The sequence below is a fragment of the Carcharodon carcharias genome, chromosome 32 (genome assembly GCF_017639515.1).
Source record: "Carcharodon carcharias isolate sCarCar2 chromosome 32, sCarCar2.pri, whole genome shotgun sequence".
In the NCBI taxonomy this organism is placed as follows: domain Eukaryota; kingdom Metazoa; phylum Chordata; class Chondrichthyes; order Lamniformes; family Lamnidae; genus Carcharodon; species Carcharodon carcharias.
Window position 1 is genome coordinate 13,290,372 of NC_054498.1, and position 23,297 is coordinate 13,313,668.

The 23,297-nt window shown below is 47.0% G+C and overlaps 1 protein-coding gene across 28 annotated transcripts in view; it reads left to right on the forward strand.

Moving 5' to 3' along the window:
- The window catches only part of celf6 (CUGBP Elav-like family member 6), an 828,179-nt gene that overhangs the window by 691,415 nt on the left and 113,467 nt on the right, over window positions 1–23,297 (forward strand). For 3 of the 28 annotated variants that reach the window (XM_041178329.1, XM_041178328.1, XM_041178341.1), the window contains exon 4: window positions 14,740–14,755. The exons of 22 other annotated variants lie outside the window; for them this stretch is intronic. In XM_041178329.1, coding sequence (XP_041034263.1) covers window positions 14,740–14,755 — 16 coding nt within the window. Of the gene's footprint in view, window positions 1–7,973; window positions 7,986–14,739; window positions 14,756–23,297 lie in introns of all 28 variants that reach the window. 3 more of the 28 variants (XM_041178331.1, XM_041178330.1, XM_041178342.1) reach the window with 1 other exon arrangement.

A 23,297-nucleotide genomic window follows, 5' to 3' on the forward strand; every position in this document is an offset into this window, starting at 1 on the left:
ATTGAGGCCCTAACTAAGGCTGCAGGTTGCCATTTGAGAAACCAAAATGCTGCAGATTCCAGAAATCTGAAATAAAAGCAGGAAATGCTGGAAATACTCAGCAGGCCAGGCAGCATTTACAATAAGGAGCAATGGTGAGTGTAGCCTATCCATGAGCCACATCACTGGAGATCCTAATGTAAATGAAAAGGAAAATGCTTTAGGAAAAATATGCTTCTCCAGCACAGCGCTGTGTGAGGGAAGAGAAATGTAGTTGTGGGATTTGAAAGCTATCCTCTGGCCAGAGTTTCAGTTGCTGTCTCGTCAGATCAGATTAGCGTGAGCTTGTGGAAACACATTGTTCAAGCAAAGACTGTCATGTCACTTGGTATCAGACTCCACACTGATGCACAGACCCAGGCGTTTAACTTCATCTCAGCTTTCTCCTATTTAAAAAAATAACTTCAAAACAGGAATCCCTCGGAGGGGGATGACAGACACCAGGAAAGCAGAGGAAGAGAGGAGGTCACTATTCTGGGGATATTTGATTGTCTCCTGCAATGGTGCAAAACAAATACTAGGAACAGTGAGTCACCTGTTCAGAAGTCAATGTCCACTTTGATGCGGTGTGCTGCATCACTTTAGCTAGAATTGCACAGTTAACCCCTGGCAAAAATTAGATTACATCAGATGTACAGCACAGAAACAAACCAATTGGTATTCAATCAGCGGTGAGCGGGGCAGTCGGCACAAAGAAGCCCAAAGAGCAAACCCGCTCAGTGTCTGATCGCGGGGTCCTGGCTTCATGAAGAGGTGGCCGCTGGCAGCCATCCCCATTCTTCTGACCTCCCTGTCCACTCATTAGCCAGTGACCCAGTCCCTGTGACCCCCGTCCCCTCTCACCTTTGATCCTGGGCCCTTGCAGGGTGCATTGCCAGCAGTTTCCATCGCTCCCATGGTGGTGATGATGGCAATGAGGAGCTGCCAGCCTCTGATTGGCCAGCAGCCCCAGGAGCTGGGCATTCCACCCCCAGGGTCCTTGATCCCAAGGAAGGCACATCACTGGCCACTTAAGTGCCTGACTGGAACTTAGTAAGGCTGGCCTTGCCCAAAGGAGTCAATGAGAGACCCATGTCGCATGGATTAAATTTCACCCTGTGTCTCCAGCTGTCTAGGCCCCAAGCTCTTCAAATCTCTTTCAAAACCTCTCTGCCTCTCTCTCCTCCTTTAAGACTCCACTTAAAATCTGTCTCTTTCATTAGGCATTTAGGTTACCATGCCTAATATCTTTGACGCGACACCCATTTTTGCCTGATGACCCCTCTGTGAATTATGTTTAGATGGTTTTCTACCTGATTTTCTATATTAAAGTTGTTGCCATTATTGTTAATTAAAGTGAAAGAGAAGGACTGGGAAAGACCACCTGATCTATTCAGCCTCATCTATTCAGTCTTCATTCACCTCCCCCAACTCCCCCACCTATGCAGAAGGAATTCTCTTTGCCTCTCCAGTACCCCCTCCTCCTTCAAAACACTTCTTTGCAATGCACTTCCTTGACCAAGTATTTGATTGCCCTCTTAATCTCTCCTCTCTTTGGCTCAGTGTCCTCTTCTCCTCTCTGCTTATCCGTCTAGAGTGAGAAATGACACCTGGCTTGATTTATTTCTCCCCTGTAATGTAAGGCCAATCTATGAAGCATCATATTTCTACACCCAAGACATTGTGATGGAATACTCTCCACTTGCCTGGATGAGTGCAGCTCCAACAACACTTAAGAAGCTCAACACCATCCAGAACAAAGCAGCCCACTTGATTGGCATCCCATCAGCTCCTTATGCATTCAACTCCCTCCACCACTGATGCCCAGTGGCAGTGTGTACCATCTGCAGGATTCAGTGCAGCAGCTCATCAAGACTCCTTTGACAGCACCTCCCAAACCTGTGACCTCAACCACCTAGAAGGACAAGGGCAGCTGATGCATGGGAATGCCACCACTGGAAGTTCCCCTCCAAGCCACACTCTTTCCTGATTTAGTATTTATATCGCCGTTCCTTAACTGTCATTGGGTCAAAATCCTGGAACTCCCTCCCTAACAGCACTGTGGGTGTACCTACACCACATGGACTGCAGCGGTTCAAGGAGGCAGCTCACCACCACCTTCTCAAGGGCAATTAGGGATGGGCAACAAATGCTGGTGTAGCCAGTAATGCCCACATCCCACAAAAGAATTAATTATACATATATACAAAATTTTGTTCAAATTTGGGAAATTTTCAACACAGTTAGGAAACTAGCCCCAAAACATCGAGCCTAGAGAACCAAAAGAAATCTTTGGGACCTAATAGATCTTTCCCTTCTGTCGAATACCCCAGGAATTTGACCTCAGTCCTATTCATTTCAAAGAAGCGATACCAACTTGAAAACTTTCAGCAGTTCCCAAGACCTGACATTAGAAATAAACCCACATTGACTGCAAGAACGCAAAACTGTCTTTATGAGTGACAAAAACAGAAATGAAAAATGTAATTTTTCTTTTGGTTAAAGGGAGCCATTTTTGTTGTGATGCACTTGGATGAGGGTGGCTTGAGATCAGCAGGAATTATGGGGAAAACTGCAAATTGTTTGGTGTTCCTAGTAATTTAGTGATTGTTGGATCCTTGTCACTACTTTAGTTGGACTAATGGATCCAGGGTGCATGCTTGTTTCGGGATTACCGAGTTGGTACCATAGACAGAGCAGATCAGCAGACGGTTCTTATGTAGAACACATTCTATTTATTTACAAAGCAGCTACACTTGTATGCTTAAAACTAAAACCCTGTCTCTTATCCCATTACATTACAGACTCTTACCCTAGACTACTAACTACTGACTACAGATTACTAATGTAGCCCACGCTACTCTGTCACTGGATAATAAGATCATGTGATCATCTGTTATAACATTGTTCTTAAAGGTATATTACACATCAGATTACTGCATTCCTCCCCCTTTACTCAGAAATCTACTTTACAATTGCAATGCTTCTCAAAATATCAAATTATTTACACAGATAATTAATTTACAAATTCAGTCTTTCTGGGGGTTTCTTTATGCATGTAGAATGAATGTCTCAGCTCTACAGCTTCAGCTGTCAGGAACCTGCTTTTCTGGAGTTGTCCGAACACCAGGTACTTCGGTAGGCAACTGCAAACCTGTTTCCTCAACTCTAGCAGATACAGCCGATCCTTCAGACACATCTGGCATCTGTACTCACTTGAATTCTTTCAACAGGAGATGTTGACACAGTCCTGAACGCTGGAGGAATCATTTCCTGATACTTTGTTTCTCTCCTCCTCATATGATCTATGTGTCTCCCTATGATTTGGCCTTCTACTTTCACATGGTAAGAAAGAGGTCCAGTAACTGCACTTATTTCACCTGATAGCCACCTAGGTCCTTCATCAAAATTTTTCACATATACCATCTCTCCTACGGTAAACTTTCTGTCACGACTATGCCAGTCACGTACAATTTTCCGACTTCCCCAACTCCTTTCGACCTCCCCCCCAACTAATTTTGGTGTTATTAAGCTCAATCTCATTCTGAGACAGTGTTTTATCAACAATTCTGCAGGTGTGACACCTGTTGTCATGTGAGGGGTGATTCTACAGTAGAAAAGAAAACGCACTAACTTGGTCACTATGGAGTCTCCAGTTAACTTCTCCATACCGTTTTTGAAAGTTTGAACTGCTCGCTCAACCAGACTATTTGAAGAAGGGTGTATGGCGAAGTTTTTACATGAGTAATACCAATGAGGCTGAAAGACCATTGAAACTTAGCACTGGTAAATGCCATGCCATTATCTGATATGACCATTTCTGGCAGTCTGTTGATGGCAAAAGGTTGGTGTAGCTTGTCAATTGTTGCAGAAGATGTTGCTGACTTTACCTGATGTATGTCCATCCATTTTGAGTGAGCATCAACAAAAAGGAGAAACATTGTTTCCCTAAAAGGTCCCACAAAGTCAATATACAATCGTACCCATGGCCTTCCTGGCCACTTCCACAGGTGTAACGGAGCTGCTGGAGGTAACTTTTGCACTTGCTGACACTGCGTACAACCTCTCATTAAGCTCTCTATTTCTTCATCCATTCCAGGCTGTCATAGATAGCTGCGTGCTATGGTCTTCATTCAGGAAGTACCTGGATGTGCACAATGTAATTCAGTTAACAAAGTTTCAGCCTTTTGGAGGAACAACCACTCTAGTTCCCTACAGTAAGATACTCTCCTGGCTGGTTATCTCACATCTTCTGTGAAAATATGGTTTCACTTCATTGGATAAGACTGCGTCTCGACTTGTCCAATCTCTGATCTGTCCAGCACATACCGAGGACGAATCTAAGAAGTTCAATAATAAAACGAGTTCTTGAGGAACTGGAACATCCTCGTTGTTTTCTTTCAAGGGCAAACAACGAAGTGCATGAGCGTTTACAATCTGATTTCCAGGCCTGTGGATGAAAGTATACTCATACGCTGCCAGGATCAACATCCATCTCTGTATTCTTGCTGAGGCTATGGGTGGTATACCTTGTCCTCACTGAACAATCCTAGAAATGGCTTGTGGTCCGTAACAGTAGTAAAATGACAACCGTGTACATGCTGGTGAAATTTCTTGCCACCAAAGATGATTGACAAGCCTCCTTTCTCGCTGTGAGTATCCCTTTTCCGCTGCGTTGATCATTCTTGGTACATATCCAGTAGGTTGTTCTGGACCATCATCCATTCGATGGGAGAGCAATGCTCCCACTCCATAAGGGGATGAGTCACATGTCAGAACTAACTCTTCTCATTGGTCAAAATATAACAGGGTGAATGAGTGCAGCAGCTGTTTCGCTTTTGTGAAAGCTTCTTTCTGTGGTGTTTGCCAAGACCAGTGTTGGTTTTTCTTGAGTGGGTAATACAGGGGGGGCCAGTTCTGTCGACTAATTAGATAAAAAGCATCCATAGTAATTGATCATGCCAAAGAATGATTTGAGCTCAGAGATGTTCCTTGGTGCAAGTGCCTCTCTCATGGCTCTCACTTTTTCTACAACCAGGTGGAAGCCTTGTGCACCTACCCTGTGACCTAAATAAATTAACTCTTTCGCTTGAAATGTGCATTTTTCTTTTTTTAAGCACACTCCCACCTGTGAAAAACACTTTAGTACTTCTTCCAAGTGTGCCAAATGCTCCTTTTCAGTGAGTCCTGTCACTACAATGTCACCTAAATAAACTACAATATGAGGCAGTCCCTGCAGTAAACTTTCCCTTGTTCTCTGGAGTATGGCACATGCAGCGGAGACACCAAAAGGCAAATGGGTATATTGGTACAACACTCTGTGTGTATTAATCGTGATGAACTTCTGGGAGGCCTTCTCTAATTTCAATTGTTGAAAAGCATGGCTCATATCAAGCTTTGCGTAGACGGTTCCACCTGCCAGCTTAGCATATAAGCCTTCAATTTTTGGTCAGGGTGTCTGCCCAACTTAGCCTTTTTATTGACAGTCAATTTGTAGTCTCCACAAAGTGGAACACTTTGGCCAGGCTTAAGTATAGGGACCATTGGTGTTGCCCATTCTGAGACCGGCACAGGTTGCATCATCCCCAGTTTCTCTAATATGTCCAATTCCATGTCTACCTTTTCCTGCATTGCTTTCATACATCATGGGGTAGAGCCTGGATCAATATTAATTTTTGCTTGTAGCCCTTGGACCTTCCTGAGTTCATCTTGGAAAACTGAGGCATATTTTTGTAGTAGTTCAGGTAACCAAGTGGCTCTCAGTTGCAAGATCTCATTCCAATCCAATTTAATTTATTTCAGCCAGTTTCATCCAAGGAGACTTGGCCCCTCACCTGCTACCACCACCAAGGATAATTTCACTGTACTGTATAGTAACCTGCTTATGCCTTTGAGCTTCTCCCATGTAAGTTTTCAATTTGGCATCTATTTCTTCCAAATTTAATTTACATTCCCCATGATTTAGGTATTTAAAAGCATGCTTACTTATCACCGTAAATGAAGCTCCAGTATCCACCTCCGTTCTGATAGGCCCATATTCACCCTCACTGTTACATAGATTGGTGCTGTTCTTCCTACCTTTAAATTTTCTTCCTACCTTTAAATTGTACAATGAATAAATATCTGAATCTGTTACTTCAGGCTCTTCTATGCTTTGAATTTAATGTTTTTTTTTTCCTTTTGATTGAAAGTTTGCCTGATTCTATCCGTGCAATGTCTCATGAGGTGTCCATTTCAATGACAGTAAAAACGATCGATTTTTTTAAACTTCAATTCATTATAAGGTTGCCTGCTTCCATCTGTGTTACCATTATTCCATGTTTTCGCTGCTAAGTCATTTCTTTTTATTTGCCTGAAAGCTGTGGCTGCTTCCGACTTTTCATCAGAGCTATACATTTTTGCGTGCTTTTTTGGCTGGGGCTCCCTGCCCAGCGTGGAGGGTGGCAGCATTTTGCGCTTCCTGTCTGGCATCTTCCATAGCCAGCACAATTTCCAGTGCCTTCTGAAAATCCAACTTTGTTTCAGGCAGTAATCGCTTCTGAATTGAATCTTCATTTATACTGCACACCAAACGATCTCTGAGCATTTCATTTACAGATGTAGCAGACTCGCAATATTCTGTTAACTGTTTCAGACTTTCCACATTACAAGCCACTGTCTCCCTGGGGCTCTATTTCTTGAGTTAAATTTGAACCGTTGTATCATTACCGAGGACTTGGGCTGCTAATGATTCTTCACCAGGTTCATTAAATCATCAAAACTTTTCAAACCCGGGGCATTGGTTTCCATTAAGCTTCAGATCAATCCATAATTCTTACTCCTACACGTGGATAAGAGGATCGCTCGCCTCTTCTCCTCCCCCACAATGCCATTAGCTTGGAAAAAGAATATGAGGGTTTTCAACATAACATGACTAATCGTCCACCTTTGAGTCGAATGAATCAACTCTTCCAAACTGCGGCATGCTCCGAGGGGACTGCTTTGATGACTAGGATGGAAATTTTACTTACAATTACCGTGCGAGGTGCGATCCGATTTCGATTCACGTGATTTCCTTACTCTCTCTTTCGTGCTTTTTTCTTTGCCCTTCCTTGCTTTATCTTGCTTTTTTTCATCACGTTGCACGTTTGTTGGATCCTGGTCGCTAGTTTAGTTGGACTAATGGATCCGGTTTGCACTCTTGTTTTGGGATGACTGAGTTGGTACCATAAGACAGAGCAGGTCAGCAGATGTTTCTTATGTAGAACACATTCTATTTATTTACAAAGGAACTCAGCAGCAACACTTGTGTGCTTACGACAAAAACCCTGTCTCTACATTACAGACTCTAACTCTAGACTACTCACTACTCACTATAGACTACTAAGGTAAGCCGTGCTACTCTGTCATTGGATAATTAAAGCATGTGATCTTCTATTGTAACATTCTTCTTAAAGGTATATTACGCAAGAGATTACCACAGTGATTTTTTTTTCTGCTGGTGTAAGTTGGGGCGGAATTGTCCCAGATTTGCACTGTGTGGTAGTGGGCAGGAAAGAGGATGTTTTACCTGCTGGCCAGAATGGCGGGTTTTCATGCAGTATCGTTCCATTCCTGACCTCGTTAATAATGTATTCCCAGGAAACATGCCAGGTCGCTGGTGGGGTGGCCTCTGATTCGCCCACCCCACTGTCACCTCAGGCCTTCAGTAATCCAGGCGCCATATTTAAAGGTCGCCCCTTCACAGAGCTGGCTCTCTGTAAGGGATCGGAAGGGGCTGTAAAGTCATGGCCCCCAAAGGAGGAAACATCCGCCCCCCAAATTTAGCGATGCCTCCCTCAGGCACCTACTGGATGCAGTGGAGGCCCATCGCAAAGTCCTCTACCACACTCTGAGTGAAGACCAGCAAGCAAGGTCACCAATCTAGCATGGGATGCAGTGGCAGTGATGGTCAGCGCCAACACCCTGTAAAAAAGGACAGCCACCCAGTGCCGAAAGAGGATGAATGGTCTCCTCCGTTCCACCAGGGTAAGTCACTCTTCTCACCACTCTCAACTCACACACTTGCAAACCCATCACACATCCACAGGGCCCTCACTGGCAGTTCAAGGGACATCACCATTCACTCTCTCACACACACCTTCGTTGCCCCATGGATCGTGTCCTCACCCCATCCATTGGAACCAGTCATCACCCACACATGCCAGGTATACTTCTCATCTGGCCTGGCAGGTGTCCTGCTTACACTCTCTCCATCTGTCTTCATGCAGGACAAGCTGACACACAACAAAAGGGAGAGGTTGCAGACTGGTGGAGGAATGCCTGACATCAAGGCCCTCACAGACTTTGAAAATAGAGTCATCCAGCTGGCCGACGATGATCTGGACCGTTCCTGTGCTGACGGTGATGTTGGCGCTGCTCAACCAAGTGAGGATCCAGCAGAGCAACATCCATCAGACAACCATGCAGTGAGTGAGTTCCCCTGTTCCACACACCCCTGCCATGCAATAATTATCTCTCCTTGCTTTCGCAGGCACATCTGGGAAGCGGCTGAGGGGTCCACGGCCCAGGTCCTCGACTCAATCCCTGAAAACACCTCACAAGAAAAGTATGATGACACCATCACTGAGGACCCATCACAGCGCTCACCCACACCCCCCCCACCAGGGCAGAGACACACACCCCGGTGGGATCTAGCTTTAGAGTAGCCCCGGGATCACAATCTGGTGAGCACATCGCACTGTCTGATCGAGAGCAAGGACTTCCTAGCTTTCTTGCACTCAGAGGACTGCTGGAGGTTAGGAATCTGCTGAGTCAGATGAGGAGCCTCTGGACTCGGTCATACCTCAGTTGCTGGAGCTGTAAAGGCAAGCTCGGGAACATCAGGAAGGGATGTCTGCTGCAGTCCTCAAATTGCAAGGCACGTTGGAGGAGTCCGCCCACCTTCAGGCTGAGGTGATAGCTAACGCACCGAGGTCAACACCAGCAGGATGGCAGCCGCAGTGGACATCTTGGTCCAGGACATAGGTCTTGCACTGCTGAGCGGGCTGAATTCCATCTTTGATGCCATATTTGGCCTTCAACAGTGTCAATGCAAGAGGGGGACAGGGCAGCTCAATCTCACTCCAGCTTCCCCTTCTCCTCAAGGAGTCAGCCTGGGGCCCTTGGACACTCACAAGGAGGAGGATCAGCAGGTGCCAACCCCAGGGCCATCCACACAGGAGACTCCAGGACCGTCTGGCCCATCCGAATCCCCTCTTCCTGTGACCCCTGGGGATCCAGCTCTACAGACCATGGAGGGTGCCACTGCTACACACCAGGACTCCAAAAGCAGGCTGGGGCCCTCCAGGTCTTGGCCTTCCAGAGGATGCCCACCGAGGTCATCACAGACAGGGCGCAGCAGTCAGCAGGCTGCCTCCACCTCCGCTGTGGATACTGGGGGTGCAACAAGACGTAGTGACAGGGTCAGAAGGTTAAGCAAATGTAGTTTCACCGCATGGGCATGGGCGTTGGTCACTTGTACATAATGTTGACTATTGTAAATAAACTCCTAACAATGTCGAACTGTCTATGGCTCCTTGTTATGATGAGCAGTGTTTTTGTCAGGTCTGAAATAAAAGCTTAGTTCCTGCACTAGATAAAGACAAGTGTCTCAGTCCAGGGTCTCTTCCCTCTGCACACCGATGATGCCAAATCATTCATGCCCACAGCCCAATGGAGCTTATCATTGCTGCCAGAATATCCTGGGCTGGCGACACAGAGTTCCATCATTCTCTCTGTGTGCTCCCAGCACCTTTGAGGTGTGGCAGGCTTCCCCATCTCTCTGTCCAGAGACAGTGCAGTCCTGAAGGGTTTGGCTCACGAAGGATGCCATAGGATCAGGAGAAGTTAAAGTTTCCCCACAACATCTCTATGGTATGACCCTGTTCACAGAGTGCAAGTGAGGTACCGTCAGCCAGACAGGAGTCACACATTCACATAAGCTATGTGGGGATCTATGGAGTGTCCCCACAGCATGTCATCATCATCCTCCTGGAACGTAGAGACTGTTGGCATCCCCTGCATCTCCATGACTGGAGCCTTATCACAGTGGGTATATATCATTCAGACAGGAGTCAAGCGTTCACAGAGGCAGTGTGAGGATCTATGGCATCTTCTCACTGCATGTTGTCATCAGCCCCCATGAATCTAGCAGCTTTGAGGGTCTCTCGAGCGTGCCTACCTGGCCTTGCAAACACAATGGCCTCATCTTTGTCATCTTCGTCTTTGAGGACCTCCTCACCCCCACCCCCATCGACGTTTTCCTCATCGGAGGAGTTGTGCAGCTCCTCCATCTCCTCCTCAATCAGCTTCTCTCCCCATTGCAGCACCAGGTTGTGAAGGGCACAGCAGTTGACAACAATGCATGACACCCTCTGTGTATGACGGGACTCCACCAGACTGGTCCAGGCACCAGAACCTCATTTACAATGGCTTGCTCCACCAAGTGCAATTTGCAGCATAAGCCTCGTTGTACCTTCTTCTCTACTGTATTCTCAGGCCGCATGGGCATCATCAGCCACATCCTCTGTGTTTAGTCCTTGTCCTCGAGGAGCCAACCCTGCAGCCTCTGTGGACCCTGGAAGATGTTAGGGATCTGAGACCTATTGAGAATGTAGAAGTCGTGAACACTCCCTGGGAATCGTGCACAGACATGTAGGATGTGTTTGTAGTGGTCACACACCAGCAGAACATTCAGCGAGTGGAAACCCTGCCGTTGATGTAATTGGCTGCTTGTTGCCATGGAGACCTAAGTGCCACGTGAAAGCGGTCGACGGCACCCTGCACCTTTGTTAAACAAGAGATCTGTGCAAATCCCAGCATTCCTGCTTCCTGGCTTTCCTGATCCTGGGCCAAATGCACAAAGCCTTCACGAACATGACATCCGTGACCTCCAGGATGCACTTGCGTGCGGAGACTGGCGAGATCCTGAAGTGGTCACCTGTAGAGCCCTGGAAAGAGCCACTGGCATAAAAATTGAGCACCCTGGTCACTTTCACGGCCACTCACGGTGCCTGCCCTTCAAGTCCACATGGCACCAAATCCTGCAGCAGGTGGCAAATGTGACCGACCAATTCCATGGACAGCCTTCGGCAACACTGGTTCTCTGTCATCTGCACGAATGACAAGCACCATCTATAGACCCTGGGTGTCGGTGGGCACCGACCCACTGTGGGTCTTCAGTGGCGTGCGCAGGATCCCTAGCCACCTCTTCTTCTGGAGGGTGCTGCTCCTCCCTCTTCCCAGCCAGGCACCTCCACTGCTCTCTTCTCCTTCGTCTCTGCTCCCTGTAAGCCATGAGGTGTACAGCTAGGTCACCAGGCTCCTGATGTACTCCTCCGGCAGGATGAAAGAGAGCGAGAGAGAGAGATGCATTGATTAGCATTGGTCTCCTAGAGACCTCTCATGGTTACATGTGCAGCTCCGGCTCTGTCTCAAGACCCCTTAACGCATCTCGGAGAGTGCTGGCCACCACTTGGATGGTCAGAGTTTAGTGCGCTACATGGCTGCCCGAAACTCCACCCACCACCGCCCCACTCCACTGACCGATTGGCAGCAGCTTTGCCCATTGGACTGCACGCTGTGCTCTCAGCTCAGGCACAGGCATTCTCCTAACCTGCACAGCAAGGCTGCACTGTTAGCTTGAACCATGGGGCAGACTGATCCAAACCGGGATGATGACATTGCAAGGAGCTGTGAGTGGCTCCAGCAGTGACTGCTCCATGGCCAACTTTCACAAGGAGATTGTACAACATGCCCAGTCGTCCAACTGCTCTGCTGTCCGCTAAAACGCTCATTAATTTGCACCCCAAGGGGTGCAAGGTTCCAGAGCATTTGGTGGCACTTTTATGTCTCTGCATTGCTTGTGTGGGCAGATAAGCTAAAGGCCCGACTTCGAGCCTGAACTGCCTCAGCTGCGTAAGAATGCCCACTTTATACAAGGTTTCCCTCATGCGTGGCCAGTCCCTTCACCGCTGCCCCCCTCACATGTGCTTGTGCTCTACCATCAGACCTGGCTGAATTGCCCTCCCCACCCCTCCCACAACTGGCCCCAACCACAGTGCAGCCCTTTCCCTAGCACCACACTGTCAGCCAGCCGGGAAAAAGTGACTGGCCCGTGCCTTTGCCTGAATGAGTGGCGTCTCTCCCCTGAAGCTGAACGGGCGGCTGTCACAAGAACTGGGCAGTGTTAATGCGCACTCACCTCCGAGTTCCTCTCGAAGTTCAGCTTCCCAGGTGCACGCCTTTTAAATGAAATATGTCATCATGCAATCAGGCCAATGTGCCCAAATGATCTAGCATCGGGTGGGGTGGGCGGGGGGGGGAAACAATCCTGGTGAGCTGGGCTCACAATGAGACGCTAAAGTATTGAAATTATGTTCCCAATATCCGGCAGCGGGAAAGGCAGCTCGCCATTGACCGGCGGAGTGGAAAATCCCAAACCTGCTTCACAACGGCATCAAACAGATTTTAGTCATCCCACCATATTGTCTCCCCCCCGACCTTCCCTCCCCTCCCCCCCACCCCCCAGTCACCTACCATGATGCCCACTGCCAACAGGAGGGCAGAACATTCCTACTTGGGTGTTCCTTTAGAGTAATTGTAATTTGCCATGGCAACAGAGGTTTATCATAATGAAGTGCAACAGTGGTCTAGCAGAGCTATAATACCTTATTAACAGAGACAATTCCTGGATACACATTTCACTATTTCTGGCACTTTCATGACCAGATCTGTGTGCGCATTGCTAGCAGAACAAAATGTGAATAACATGAGTTAAATAAATAAATTGAGATGGTGGCTTTTTCCACAGCTGCCATTTTGTCCATCTCTCTCTCTTTTTATTCTTTTATGGGATGTGGGCGTCGCTGGCTGGGCCAGCATTTATTGCCCATCCCTAATTGCCCTTGAGAAGGTGGTGGTGAGCTGACTTTTTGAACCTCTAGTCATGTTAGCAAGGGAGTTCTAGGATTTTGACAGTGAAGGAACAGTAATGTATTTCCACGTTAGGATGGTGAGTGACTTGGAGGGAAACTTCCAGGTGGTGGTGTTCCCATGTGTCTGCTGCCCTTTTGAAGTTGTTTTATGGTTTACGCTGAGAGCTGTGGTCTAGTGAATCACCCTTTGAGTTCTAAGTTTGTGGGTTCCAGAGACTTGAGTATATAATTATGGGCTGACTCTTCTGGGCAGTACTCAAGTGGTGCTGCACTGCAGCTGATGCTGTGAGACTCTAAAACCAAGGCCTTGTCTGCCCTCCAGGGTAGGTGTAAAAAAAATGCCAACACTATTTCAAAGGAGGGTAGGGGAGTTCTCCTTCAATCAGCATCAAAAAATCAGATTATCTGATCATGATAGCAATGTGTTTTGTGGGAACTTGCTGTGTGCAAATTGGTTGCAGTGATGACACCTCAAAAGCTCTTATTTGACTATAAAGCGCTTCGGAATATCCAGAAGTTATGAAAAGCGCCATTTAAATGCAGGTTCTTCATGGAGAAGCTTAGCTGAAGTACCTGAGATCAGCTGTGTGGGATGGTCCAAATGCTGGCGCCATATGTTGCAGAGAGAATGAGAAGCCACTCGTCTCACCTACCGCGTTGTCCTGGCCGTCAGTGTGCCATCCTGAGCAAGCTGGCAAGGGTGATCCGGAATGGTTGGTAAGAGGTCAGAATTCCAAGCTTGAAATCCCAACCGACAAACGTGTTCCCTGGATCACAATGCTACCAATGTGCCAGCTAACCGAACGGAGAGCAGGCTCTTTAAAGAGTGCCATTTGGAAAGAAAGAACGTGCATTTATATAGTGCCTTTCACTCTCCAATGAGCTTTCCGGCCAATTAACTACTTTTAAAGTGTAGCCGCTGTTGTAATGGAGGAAACGCAGCAGCCAATTTGTGCACAGCAAGCTCCCACAAACAGCGATGTGATAATGTTCATGTGATGTGTTTTAGTGATGTTGGTTGAAGATAATTATTGGCCAGGGCACAGGAGAGAACTCCCTACCCTTGTTTGAAAATATGTCTTAAGATATTTCAGGTCGACCTGAGAGGACAGGAGGGACTTCAGTTTAATGCCTCAGCCAAAAGATAGCACTTCTGACATTTATAATAACCATTCACTTTATTTTCTGTCTTCTGCTCTATGCTTGCAATTAATGAACCATTGAAGTGTTAATGGACTATAGTTTACAGTAGATCGATCAATAAATCATGGTAGTCTTTATAGATGCAGGTACATAATCACAATAGCACCTACAATCCCCCTTCTATGGGTTACACTAGCACAGAGAGAATGTTATGGAGCAAAGTGAAAATAGACTGTCAGCGGTGAAATGATTTCTTTTCAATTTCTTATCTTTGCCCAGGACTAAATGAAAACTCTAAATTACAACCTGCTCTCCTTTTACTGTGTAATCCCAAGTATTGTTGAAGTGATTGTGATGGAAGTTCTCCTGAAAAATGCTATTATTTTCCTCCTGAGTCAGTTCTGCCAGGCATTGGAAGAGCTCAGTGGTAGTCTCAGTGCTGGCCAGTGTAGCAGCCATGGTGAAGATGTGGCTGTACAGCGTGTGCTCCGAAAGCAGCTACTAAATGTAGGTCATCTCTAAAAATTGGGTGCAAAGTTGCTTTCTAAATCGGAAATTAACAATAAGGAGGGTTGGTAAACAAGAAACGCGTCAGATTCTTGCTAATTGTGCCAACTCTGAGGTTCCTGCTTTACACAGTCTTAACAGAGCAGTGATCCCGAATATTTTCACCATGATTGCAGTAGTGACATGTGCCATAGGCAACAGCATCATCAAATTGCCCACTTAAGCGCCTCAGTTAGCATCCGTGTGCGAAGGCAATGGGGTCCCCACCCCTGCACCCTCCCACTCGATTAAATGCGCCCCCTCGCCTCCAAACTCAATTCCACCCGTACAGTGCGTTCCTTTCAAAGTAAATCGTCGGGTGCCAGGTGAAGACACAAAGGCTGGGATTTTCCCAGCCCTGCTTTGGCGGGAGCCGTGGCTGGGGTCCGGAAAATCCCGGTGGCGAGCGGGGCTGCAAAATTCCTGCCCAATGATGCAGGTCTGCAACAGCGTTCCTGTAAAAGGGATCATCTCGAACTTCAGTAAAGGCATTCAGCCATGAGGTGTCATTAGTCCCTTATATAAATGCAGCGTTATTGAACATTTTCAAAGAGTATACGAGCACTTCCTGGTCCTACTTGGCTTGTACTGCACATTTTCTTCCTTCAGACCTCTGAGGGCTGCATTGAATTTCCCTGACATGCATGAGAGGTGTAGCTTTACAGGACACAGTTTTGAGCAAGGGAGCACAAAAAATATATTCTGTTAGGCAGAGCAAGGCGCAGGTTCAGGTTGCCAAGCTAATATTAATTCTCTCATTTAAATACATCCCAGCTGTGTTTTTCAGCTCAGTAATCGGGAATTACATTAATCGGCGGTGGCTTTGGGAACAAGCACTTCATGTCGACTGTTTCTGTATTTGGTAAAATATATTCCAAGTTCTGAGGGGCAGAGATGACGGAGTTTTGAACTGGATGTTTCATTCAGGCTGTACTCACAGGAAACAGGGTGAGCTAAAAGAGAAATGGGATATTGCAATTTTATGTTCACAAACAAGAATGAAATTTGTGCAAAAAGGCTGTAGAAAACCTATTTGACACAGGCTTGATTAGCTTCAAAAAATTAATACTTAATGATGAGAGACATGAAGGATTTTAAAGATTAGTATAAACTCAGCTCAAGTATTCCAAAAGGCATCAAAGCCCCCTCCCCTTCATTCCCTTGGGGCTGCTCAGAGACAGAGAGAGAGAGGGAGGGAGATGGAGAAAGATGGCCTTGTGCCTATACTCTGATTCACTGATTACCTTTGGGATTACAGAGCACTTATTCACGATCTTTGCTGAGGTAAATGAAGGACAATTCACAAGAGGAATTGAGATTGGACCATGGGAGAAGTTGATGTGATGCTATGAATGGTATTTTTTCATTCCATGTGACGCAAGCATTAGCTTCTCTGGAACTCTTGTGGCCTGAGTCTTTATCTGCACCAAGTTCCTCAATCCTGTCAATACCTGCTCCGGCTCCCTATCCCTCTCTCTCTGCTCCAACAAATTGACTTCAAGGTCCTAAGGTCTCAGTTTTAGATTCTTCCTTGACCTGGCCCTGCCCAGTTTAGGGTATCTTCTCCCTCCATCCCGCTTCTTTTATTCCTTTAACTTCGTGCACAGGCTTTGCTGTTGTTAGTCTATATGTTTCAAGCTTCCTTTATTTCTTATGTGCACCCTGCTCTATTTTTAATATTAGGTGTAAAAGTTGGTGCTGTCAAGTCTGAAGGGTTAAGATTATTAAATTTAGCAGCTATGAAAATAGATGATCAAGTTTCCCCAACAAGTGCTGAATCCATTGTTGGACAATTTTCACACTAACTGATTAAAAGTCTCAGAGATGCTAAGTGCTAACTAACACTTAATTATCAAGAACTCCCTGGAAAAGGCCCTGCTAATCCGACGCTGGAACAGGAAATTAAAACAAGCACCGTGCTTCCAAGGTTGAGAAAGGTCAGGTTTCCTGGCTCATTTCTGTGATAGCCGTCTGTGCTGGGGTGGGTCACCTGAAAGTGCCCAACAGGTAACCCTTCCTCAGTGGTGGCAACATGTGCCAGGCAACCCTGTTTCACGGGTGTAAATGACTTTCAGGGGTGGCCAAATGGGATAACGAAGGCCTCGAGGGCATTGGGACCGGCCGACCCACAACGAGCGTTAGAAAAAGCCGGCTATGCCAGTCAGTCACAAGATGGATGAGATTTAAATTGAGGCTCCATCTGCCTGATCGGGTGAATGTAAGATCTCTTGGCACTTCTTTTTTCCCCCTCAATTACAACATCCGGTACGTTGGAGCTTGCTGTGTGCAAATTAGCTGCTATGTTTGCCGACAAAGCCATACTCCAAAGGTAATTTGTTAGTTGTGAAGCACTTAGGGGCTTCCCGAAGATGTGGAAAGTGCGATACACGAGCACTCCTGCCTCTCATCGACTACTTGCAGCCACCAACTCACTCCTGCAAGCACTGCTATGAAAACAAAAAAACTGCGGATGCTGGAAATCCAAAACAAAAACAGAATTACCTGGAAAAACTCAGCAGGTCTGGCAGCATCGGCGGAGAAGAAAGAGTTGACGTTTCGAGTCCTCATGACCCTTTGCGTTCACTCCAGATGTTTGCTGCCGTCAGTGTTGCTTTTTAGGTTCCGGTTATGCTGAGTTATCAGCCATGGTCTCACTTCTTTGGAATGGTGCATAAATTTTAGCTCTTGCAATGCTGTCAACTACAGCAACTTGCATTTATATAGCACCTTTAACATAGCAAAATGTATCAAGGCATTACAGGACCATCATTTGGCAAAATGGAACCACATGAAATTATAAGAGGACAGGTAGTCCTTCCAAACATATGAAGGTCAGGAGCCCATTTTATCTGAGACATGTTCCTGAGGGTGGCCAACTCTGATTGGGCATATTCCTGAAGCTTTCATCACATGACCTCCAGCCTCGAACTACTCCGCCACCTCCAGGCATTCTGCCATTGGTCACCTGCTATGCCCATCATAGTGATACCCCCCTTCCCACGTCAACTGAAAAGTGATTGGATGATTCTCCACTGTCAGTCAACAGCCTTTATTCACAGTACGATAAATTTTTTAAATCACCGTAAATCGCGCGTATAAGGCTACCCGGTGTATAAGACGACCCCATTTTTCCAGCTCCAAATATCATGTTTCCGCATATACTCGGTGTGTAAGTCGACTCCCCCTTTCAGCCATGACGTGCTATACTCACGTTAGTAGTCAGCTTCGGCTTTTGGACCCACAAATGCTCGTTTTGCTTGCCAGCGCCTTATAACTGGGCACAAGGGGTCAAGCAGGAGACAAGGGCTGAGTTGCAAAGTTGCACAGGAGTTAAAAATATGCCCACTCCTTGCACCGGGTGCTGATGACGTTTCAAAATGGTGACCACCCACGCCGGCAGCTCACGTCCACACTCAGCGCGTGGGTCAGCCCCTATTTTTGGAGGGATTTTTTTCAAGGCTTCAAAGTTTGACCATGTTCAGAATGTTCAAAAAACACGGTAGACTTCACTGAATGGGGATGGTGTGGAGCAGTTTCATTTCCTCTGAGGTGCCCCAATTATCATGCTTCAGATGCATCTCGGATTTAAGCAATATAGGTAAAAGATTGATATTGCTTGCCTGCAGTTGCGTTCAGATGAATTACTATTAACGTCGGGATAATCTATAATCTGATCACAGATGTGGACGGTAACCTGTTCATTCAATTCCTCCGCCTGACAGGCGTAGCTAGGTTTTCGAGTTATTGTGTAGCCTGGATTATACTAATCCGCCATAGCAACCACAGCCTCATCTTTATACTGTGTTCAAAACTTAAGCAGCTCCATAGCAACCACTTGACGACCACTGTCAGCTCATTGGTAGTGGACTGTTGATTCTTTATAATTTGTAGGTTAAACAGAAACCAGGCTTTTCTGTTTGTTTGGAACATGTGGAGTTGAGGAATACTGGTTACAGAGAATAATTGCTGGCTCACTGACACAATACAATGTAAAGGTGAATCAAAAATTGACGGCCTGAGTCTCGCAGTGGTTGGGCACGCGTGATTGGTGGGCCCAAGAGCGGGCGCGAAATGTGCCTCCGCCTGTGAATGGCCCCTGACCGCGATCTTATGCTGTCCGGCCAATTACCGGCCAGCCAATGTGAAACGTACCTGGAGAAGGGCTCAGCACTGCCACTGGAGAGGGGAAGAGGGTGGGCTCCAAGGGCACCCCGGGTGCTGGTGGGCGCTTCCGCTGAGCTCCCCGAGGGCAGGCCGACACCTCAGGGAGCTGCAGACCTCCAAATAATTATTTAAAAAGCCCAAAAATGCTGCAACAGATGTCTATGCAGCACAATCAAGCACCTGAAAGCGTACCTCACAGAAGAAAAAACAGCCCCCAGATACTTATTTTGATTTTAAATCCAAACGGAAATTTCACCCCGCCCCCCTGGATGAGGTTTCACCAAAAATGTGAAGCCTGCCTGGCCGATTGGCCCATCCACCAGCCGTAAGGTTGGACGGGCCACGGAAAATGGGCTTAATTGCCCCCTTAATTGTCGGTGGGCACTCTTCTGGCTGTTGTGTGTGCCCGCTGAGCGAAATATTGCACAAGTGCACGATGAGGTGGGGTGTGTGCCTGCTCGCGGGATGTAAAATCCTGGCCAATGAATTACTCAAGAAACACAATCTAACCCCGCTTCCGTTTTCACGGCATTGGGCTGAATTGAGTTGAGTGCAGGCGGTAACGGTTCTGACCGCAGGATGGAAAGCCTGGCCGGGGTGGGGGGCAACCTTGCCTCTGCCGACCTGATTCTGTGGCCTTTAGGCCAATAGCTGCCTGGCGCCGGGGGGACCCATTCCTTTAAGGACGGGAGGAGCTGCTGGCCGATCAGAGGACTGGCAGCTCTTCGGTCCCAGCTGCGCCAGTGGGATGGGGATCATGGATGCCATCCTCAAAAACCAGGTGAGCGTGATCGGGCTTGCTGGGACCGGTAAAGCAGCCCTTGGCTACGTGGAGCTGGGGGTCATTAATGGGGTGTGTGGTGGGCCATGCCGCTGTGGGGAGGTCCTCCATAGGCTACAGAGCTTCTGATAAAGAGAATTCCAAGCCCCACCAGTGAGCCTGTACGAGGCCACCGGCTTTTACTGAGTGCTCTCCCCACATGACCACTTAAGGGCCTCAGTTGGCTTCTGTGCAGAACGCTGTCCTCCACAAACTCCCCGCCACTGATAGTTGCATGGAGCTGGGAAGATGACAGGCATCCTGTCCCCTGCCTTCCCTCCTAATTTATTGCCCCCACTGCCTCACAACCTCCTCTAGGGGTTTGGCCTGGAGTCTCCAGGATTCAAAAATCGCTCTCCAGAACACTGTTGTGTGCAACCTGCAGAAAAAAACCATGATCAAAAGGATAGATTTTTTAAAATTTTCTTTGAAAATTTCTCTACACCAGAGATAAAAATATGGGAAAATGGGAAAAAGCCTACTTGGCTGACATTAAGCATCATCCAAGGCTCCTTCGACAACCCACGACCACTACCATCTAGAAGGACAAAGGCAGCAGACACATGGGAACACCACCGCCAGGAAGTTCCCCTCCAAGTCACTGACCATCCTGACTTGGAAATATATCAACGTTCCTTCACTGTCGCTGGGTCAAAATCCTGGAACTCCTTTCCTAACAACACTACACCAGGAACTGCAGCGGTTCAAGGAGGCAACTCACCACCACCTTCTCAAGGACAACTAAGGATGGGCAGTGATTGCTGGCCCAACCAGTAATGGCCACGTCCCACAAATGAATTTTAAAAAGTCCAATTAGGTATTACACCTTTTTGCTTTCTAATTGACATAGGAAAGCAGTGCATCACAAGGGTGGATGTGTTGGCCAACTAATGGCTGGAGAGTGATCATGTGATGAAACATCCAGGAATACATTTAATCATATATATATATATAAAAGCAAAAATCTACGGAAGCTGGAAATCCAAAACAAAAACAAAAATACCTGGGAAAACTCAGCAGGTCTGGCAGCATCTGCGGAGGGGAACACAGTTAACGTTTCGAGTCCGAATGACCCTTCAACAGAACTAAGTAAAAATAGAAGAGAGATGAAATATAAGCTGGTTTGGGGGGGTGGGGGGGGTGGTGGGGTGAGGTGGGACAAGAAGAGCAGGATAGAGGGCCAGTGATAGGTGGAGATAACCAAAAGATGTAACAGACAAAAGTTCCAGTCCTACTCCGGCCCCCTCCCACAACTCTTTCTCCAGTACATCAATGATTACTTCGGTGCTGCTTCATGCTCTCGTCTGGACCTGGAAAAATGTATTAATTTTGCTTCCAATCTCCACCCCTCCATCATTTTCACATGGTCCATCTCTGACACTTCCCTTCCCTTCCTTGACCTCTCAATCTCAATTTCTGGTGATAGACTGTCCACCAATATCCATTACAAACCTACCAACTCCCACAACTAACTCGACTACAGCTCCTCACTCCCCGCTTCCTGTAAGGACTCCATCCCATTCTCTCAGTTCCTTCGCCTCCGTCACATCTGTTCTGATGATGCCACTTTCAAAAACAGTTCCTCTGACATGTCCTCCTTCTTCCTTAACCAAGGTTTTCCACTCACGGTTGTTGACAGGGCCCTCAGCCATGTGCGGCCCATCTCCCGCGCATCCGCCCTCACACCTTTTTCTCCCTCCCAGAAACATGATAGGGTCCCCCTTGTCCTTACTTATCACCCCACCAGCCTCTGCATTCAAAGGATCATCCTTTGCCATTTCCGCCAACTCCAGCAAATTGCCACCACCAAACACATCTTCCCTTCACCGACCCCACCCCCCCCACCCCCCCCCGCCAGTGGCATTCCACAGGGATCGTTGCCTCTGGGACACCCTGGTCTGCTCCTCCATCACCCCCTACACCTCAACTCCCTCCCACGGCGTCTTCCCATGCAACCGCAGGAAGTGCAACACATGCCCCTTTACTTCCCCCCTCCTCACCGTCCAAGGGCCCAAACACTCCTTTCAAGTGAAGCAGCATTTCACTTGCACTTCCCTCAACTTAGTCTATTGCATTCGTTACCCCCAATGCGGTTTCCTCTACATTGGAGAGACCAAACGCAGACTCGATGACTGCTTTGCAGAACACCTTCGGTCTGTCCGCAAGCATGACCCAGACCTCCCTGTTGCTTGCCATTTTAACACTCCACCCTGCTCTCATGCCCACATGTCCATCCTTGGCTTGCTGCAATGTTCCAGTGAAGCTCAACGCAAACTGGAGGAACAGCACCTCATCTTCCGACTAGGCACTTTACAGCCTTCTGGACTGAATTTTGAGTTCAACATATTTAGATCATGAACTCTCTCCTCCATCCCCACCCCCTTTCCGATTTTCCCCCTCCTTGTTTTTTCCAATAATTTATATAGATTTGTCTTTTCCCACCTACTTCCAGTATTATTAAGTGTATTTCCATCCATTGTTTTATCTCTACCTTTTAGCCTATTTCAATCCCTTCTCCCCACCCCACCCCTACTAGGGCTATCTGTACCTTGCTTGTCTTGCTTTCTACCCTTAAGTAGCACATTCCTTAGCTAATATCACCATCTTCAACAACTCTTTGTCCTTTTGTCTGTGACATCTTTTGGTTATCTCCAACTATTACTGGCCCTCTATCCAGCTCTTCTTGTCCCACTCCCCCTTAAACCAGCTTATATTTCACCTTCTATTTTTACTTAGTTCTGTTGAAGGGTCATTCGGACTCGAAACATTAACTGTGTTCCTCTCCGCAGATGCTGCCAGACCTGCTGAGTTTTTCCAGGTATTTTTGTTTTTGTTATACATTTAATCATTGTTGACCAACCTAACCTGCTCTTGTGGGCCAGATTAAATTTTGCCATTATTTTACAACCTTGTCACATGCTCCTGACCATCTATTATAAGGTGCGAGGCCTAGTAACAAGGTGGGAGTGTCCAGCCTGCGGCTTTAGGATCACAAGAAATCCTGGCGCTCAGACAATCTGGCACTGGGAGGCCTGGTGTGGAGCTCGATTTTTCCTCAGGTCTTTTCGTTGCTGTTTTGCACTGTATGAGTATGAGCGCAAAGGTTCAGGAAAGGCCCCTTTGTTGCTTAATTTATGCATTAATATTAATTTGGAAAGTTTGTTGGTATTAAGGAGCAAAAAATACACATTCTAGAAGGAGCATAAGGATTTTACATTCTCAATCCCGGGAAATTCCAGCATGTATTTGGAAAATTGCCCCCCTTATTGTCAGAGCTTTCAGGAAGGAGTTTTGAAAAACTAAACTATGGCATATGGTGTTTATGCCAATATGTTTTGAGTAATTTTGCATTTTGGAAGTAGCCATGCTTGTTGCAGTGAGGCCTTTACGTTGGGCCCAATGAGGAAAATTTTGGGGGATTTTACATCTTAGGCACAGAAATACTTGTGTTGTTTAAAAAAAGATTGCAGGCTCTATTTTAGTATGTGGGGCCTGATGTGCTCCCACCTCCTGTTATTTGACCAGGCAGAATTCAGACATGGGAGAACCACCTCCCCCAGGCAGTCTGGGGCCTACCTCACATACTGACGTCACAGCCCGATGATTCATTCAGTGTCGAAACATGACTTTACCCCCAGAAATCGGGAGGC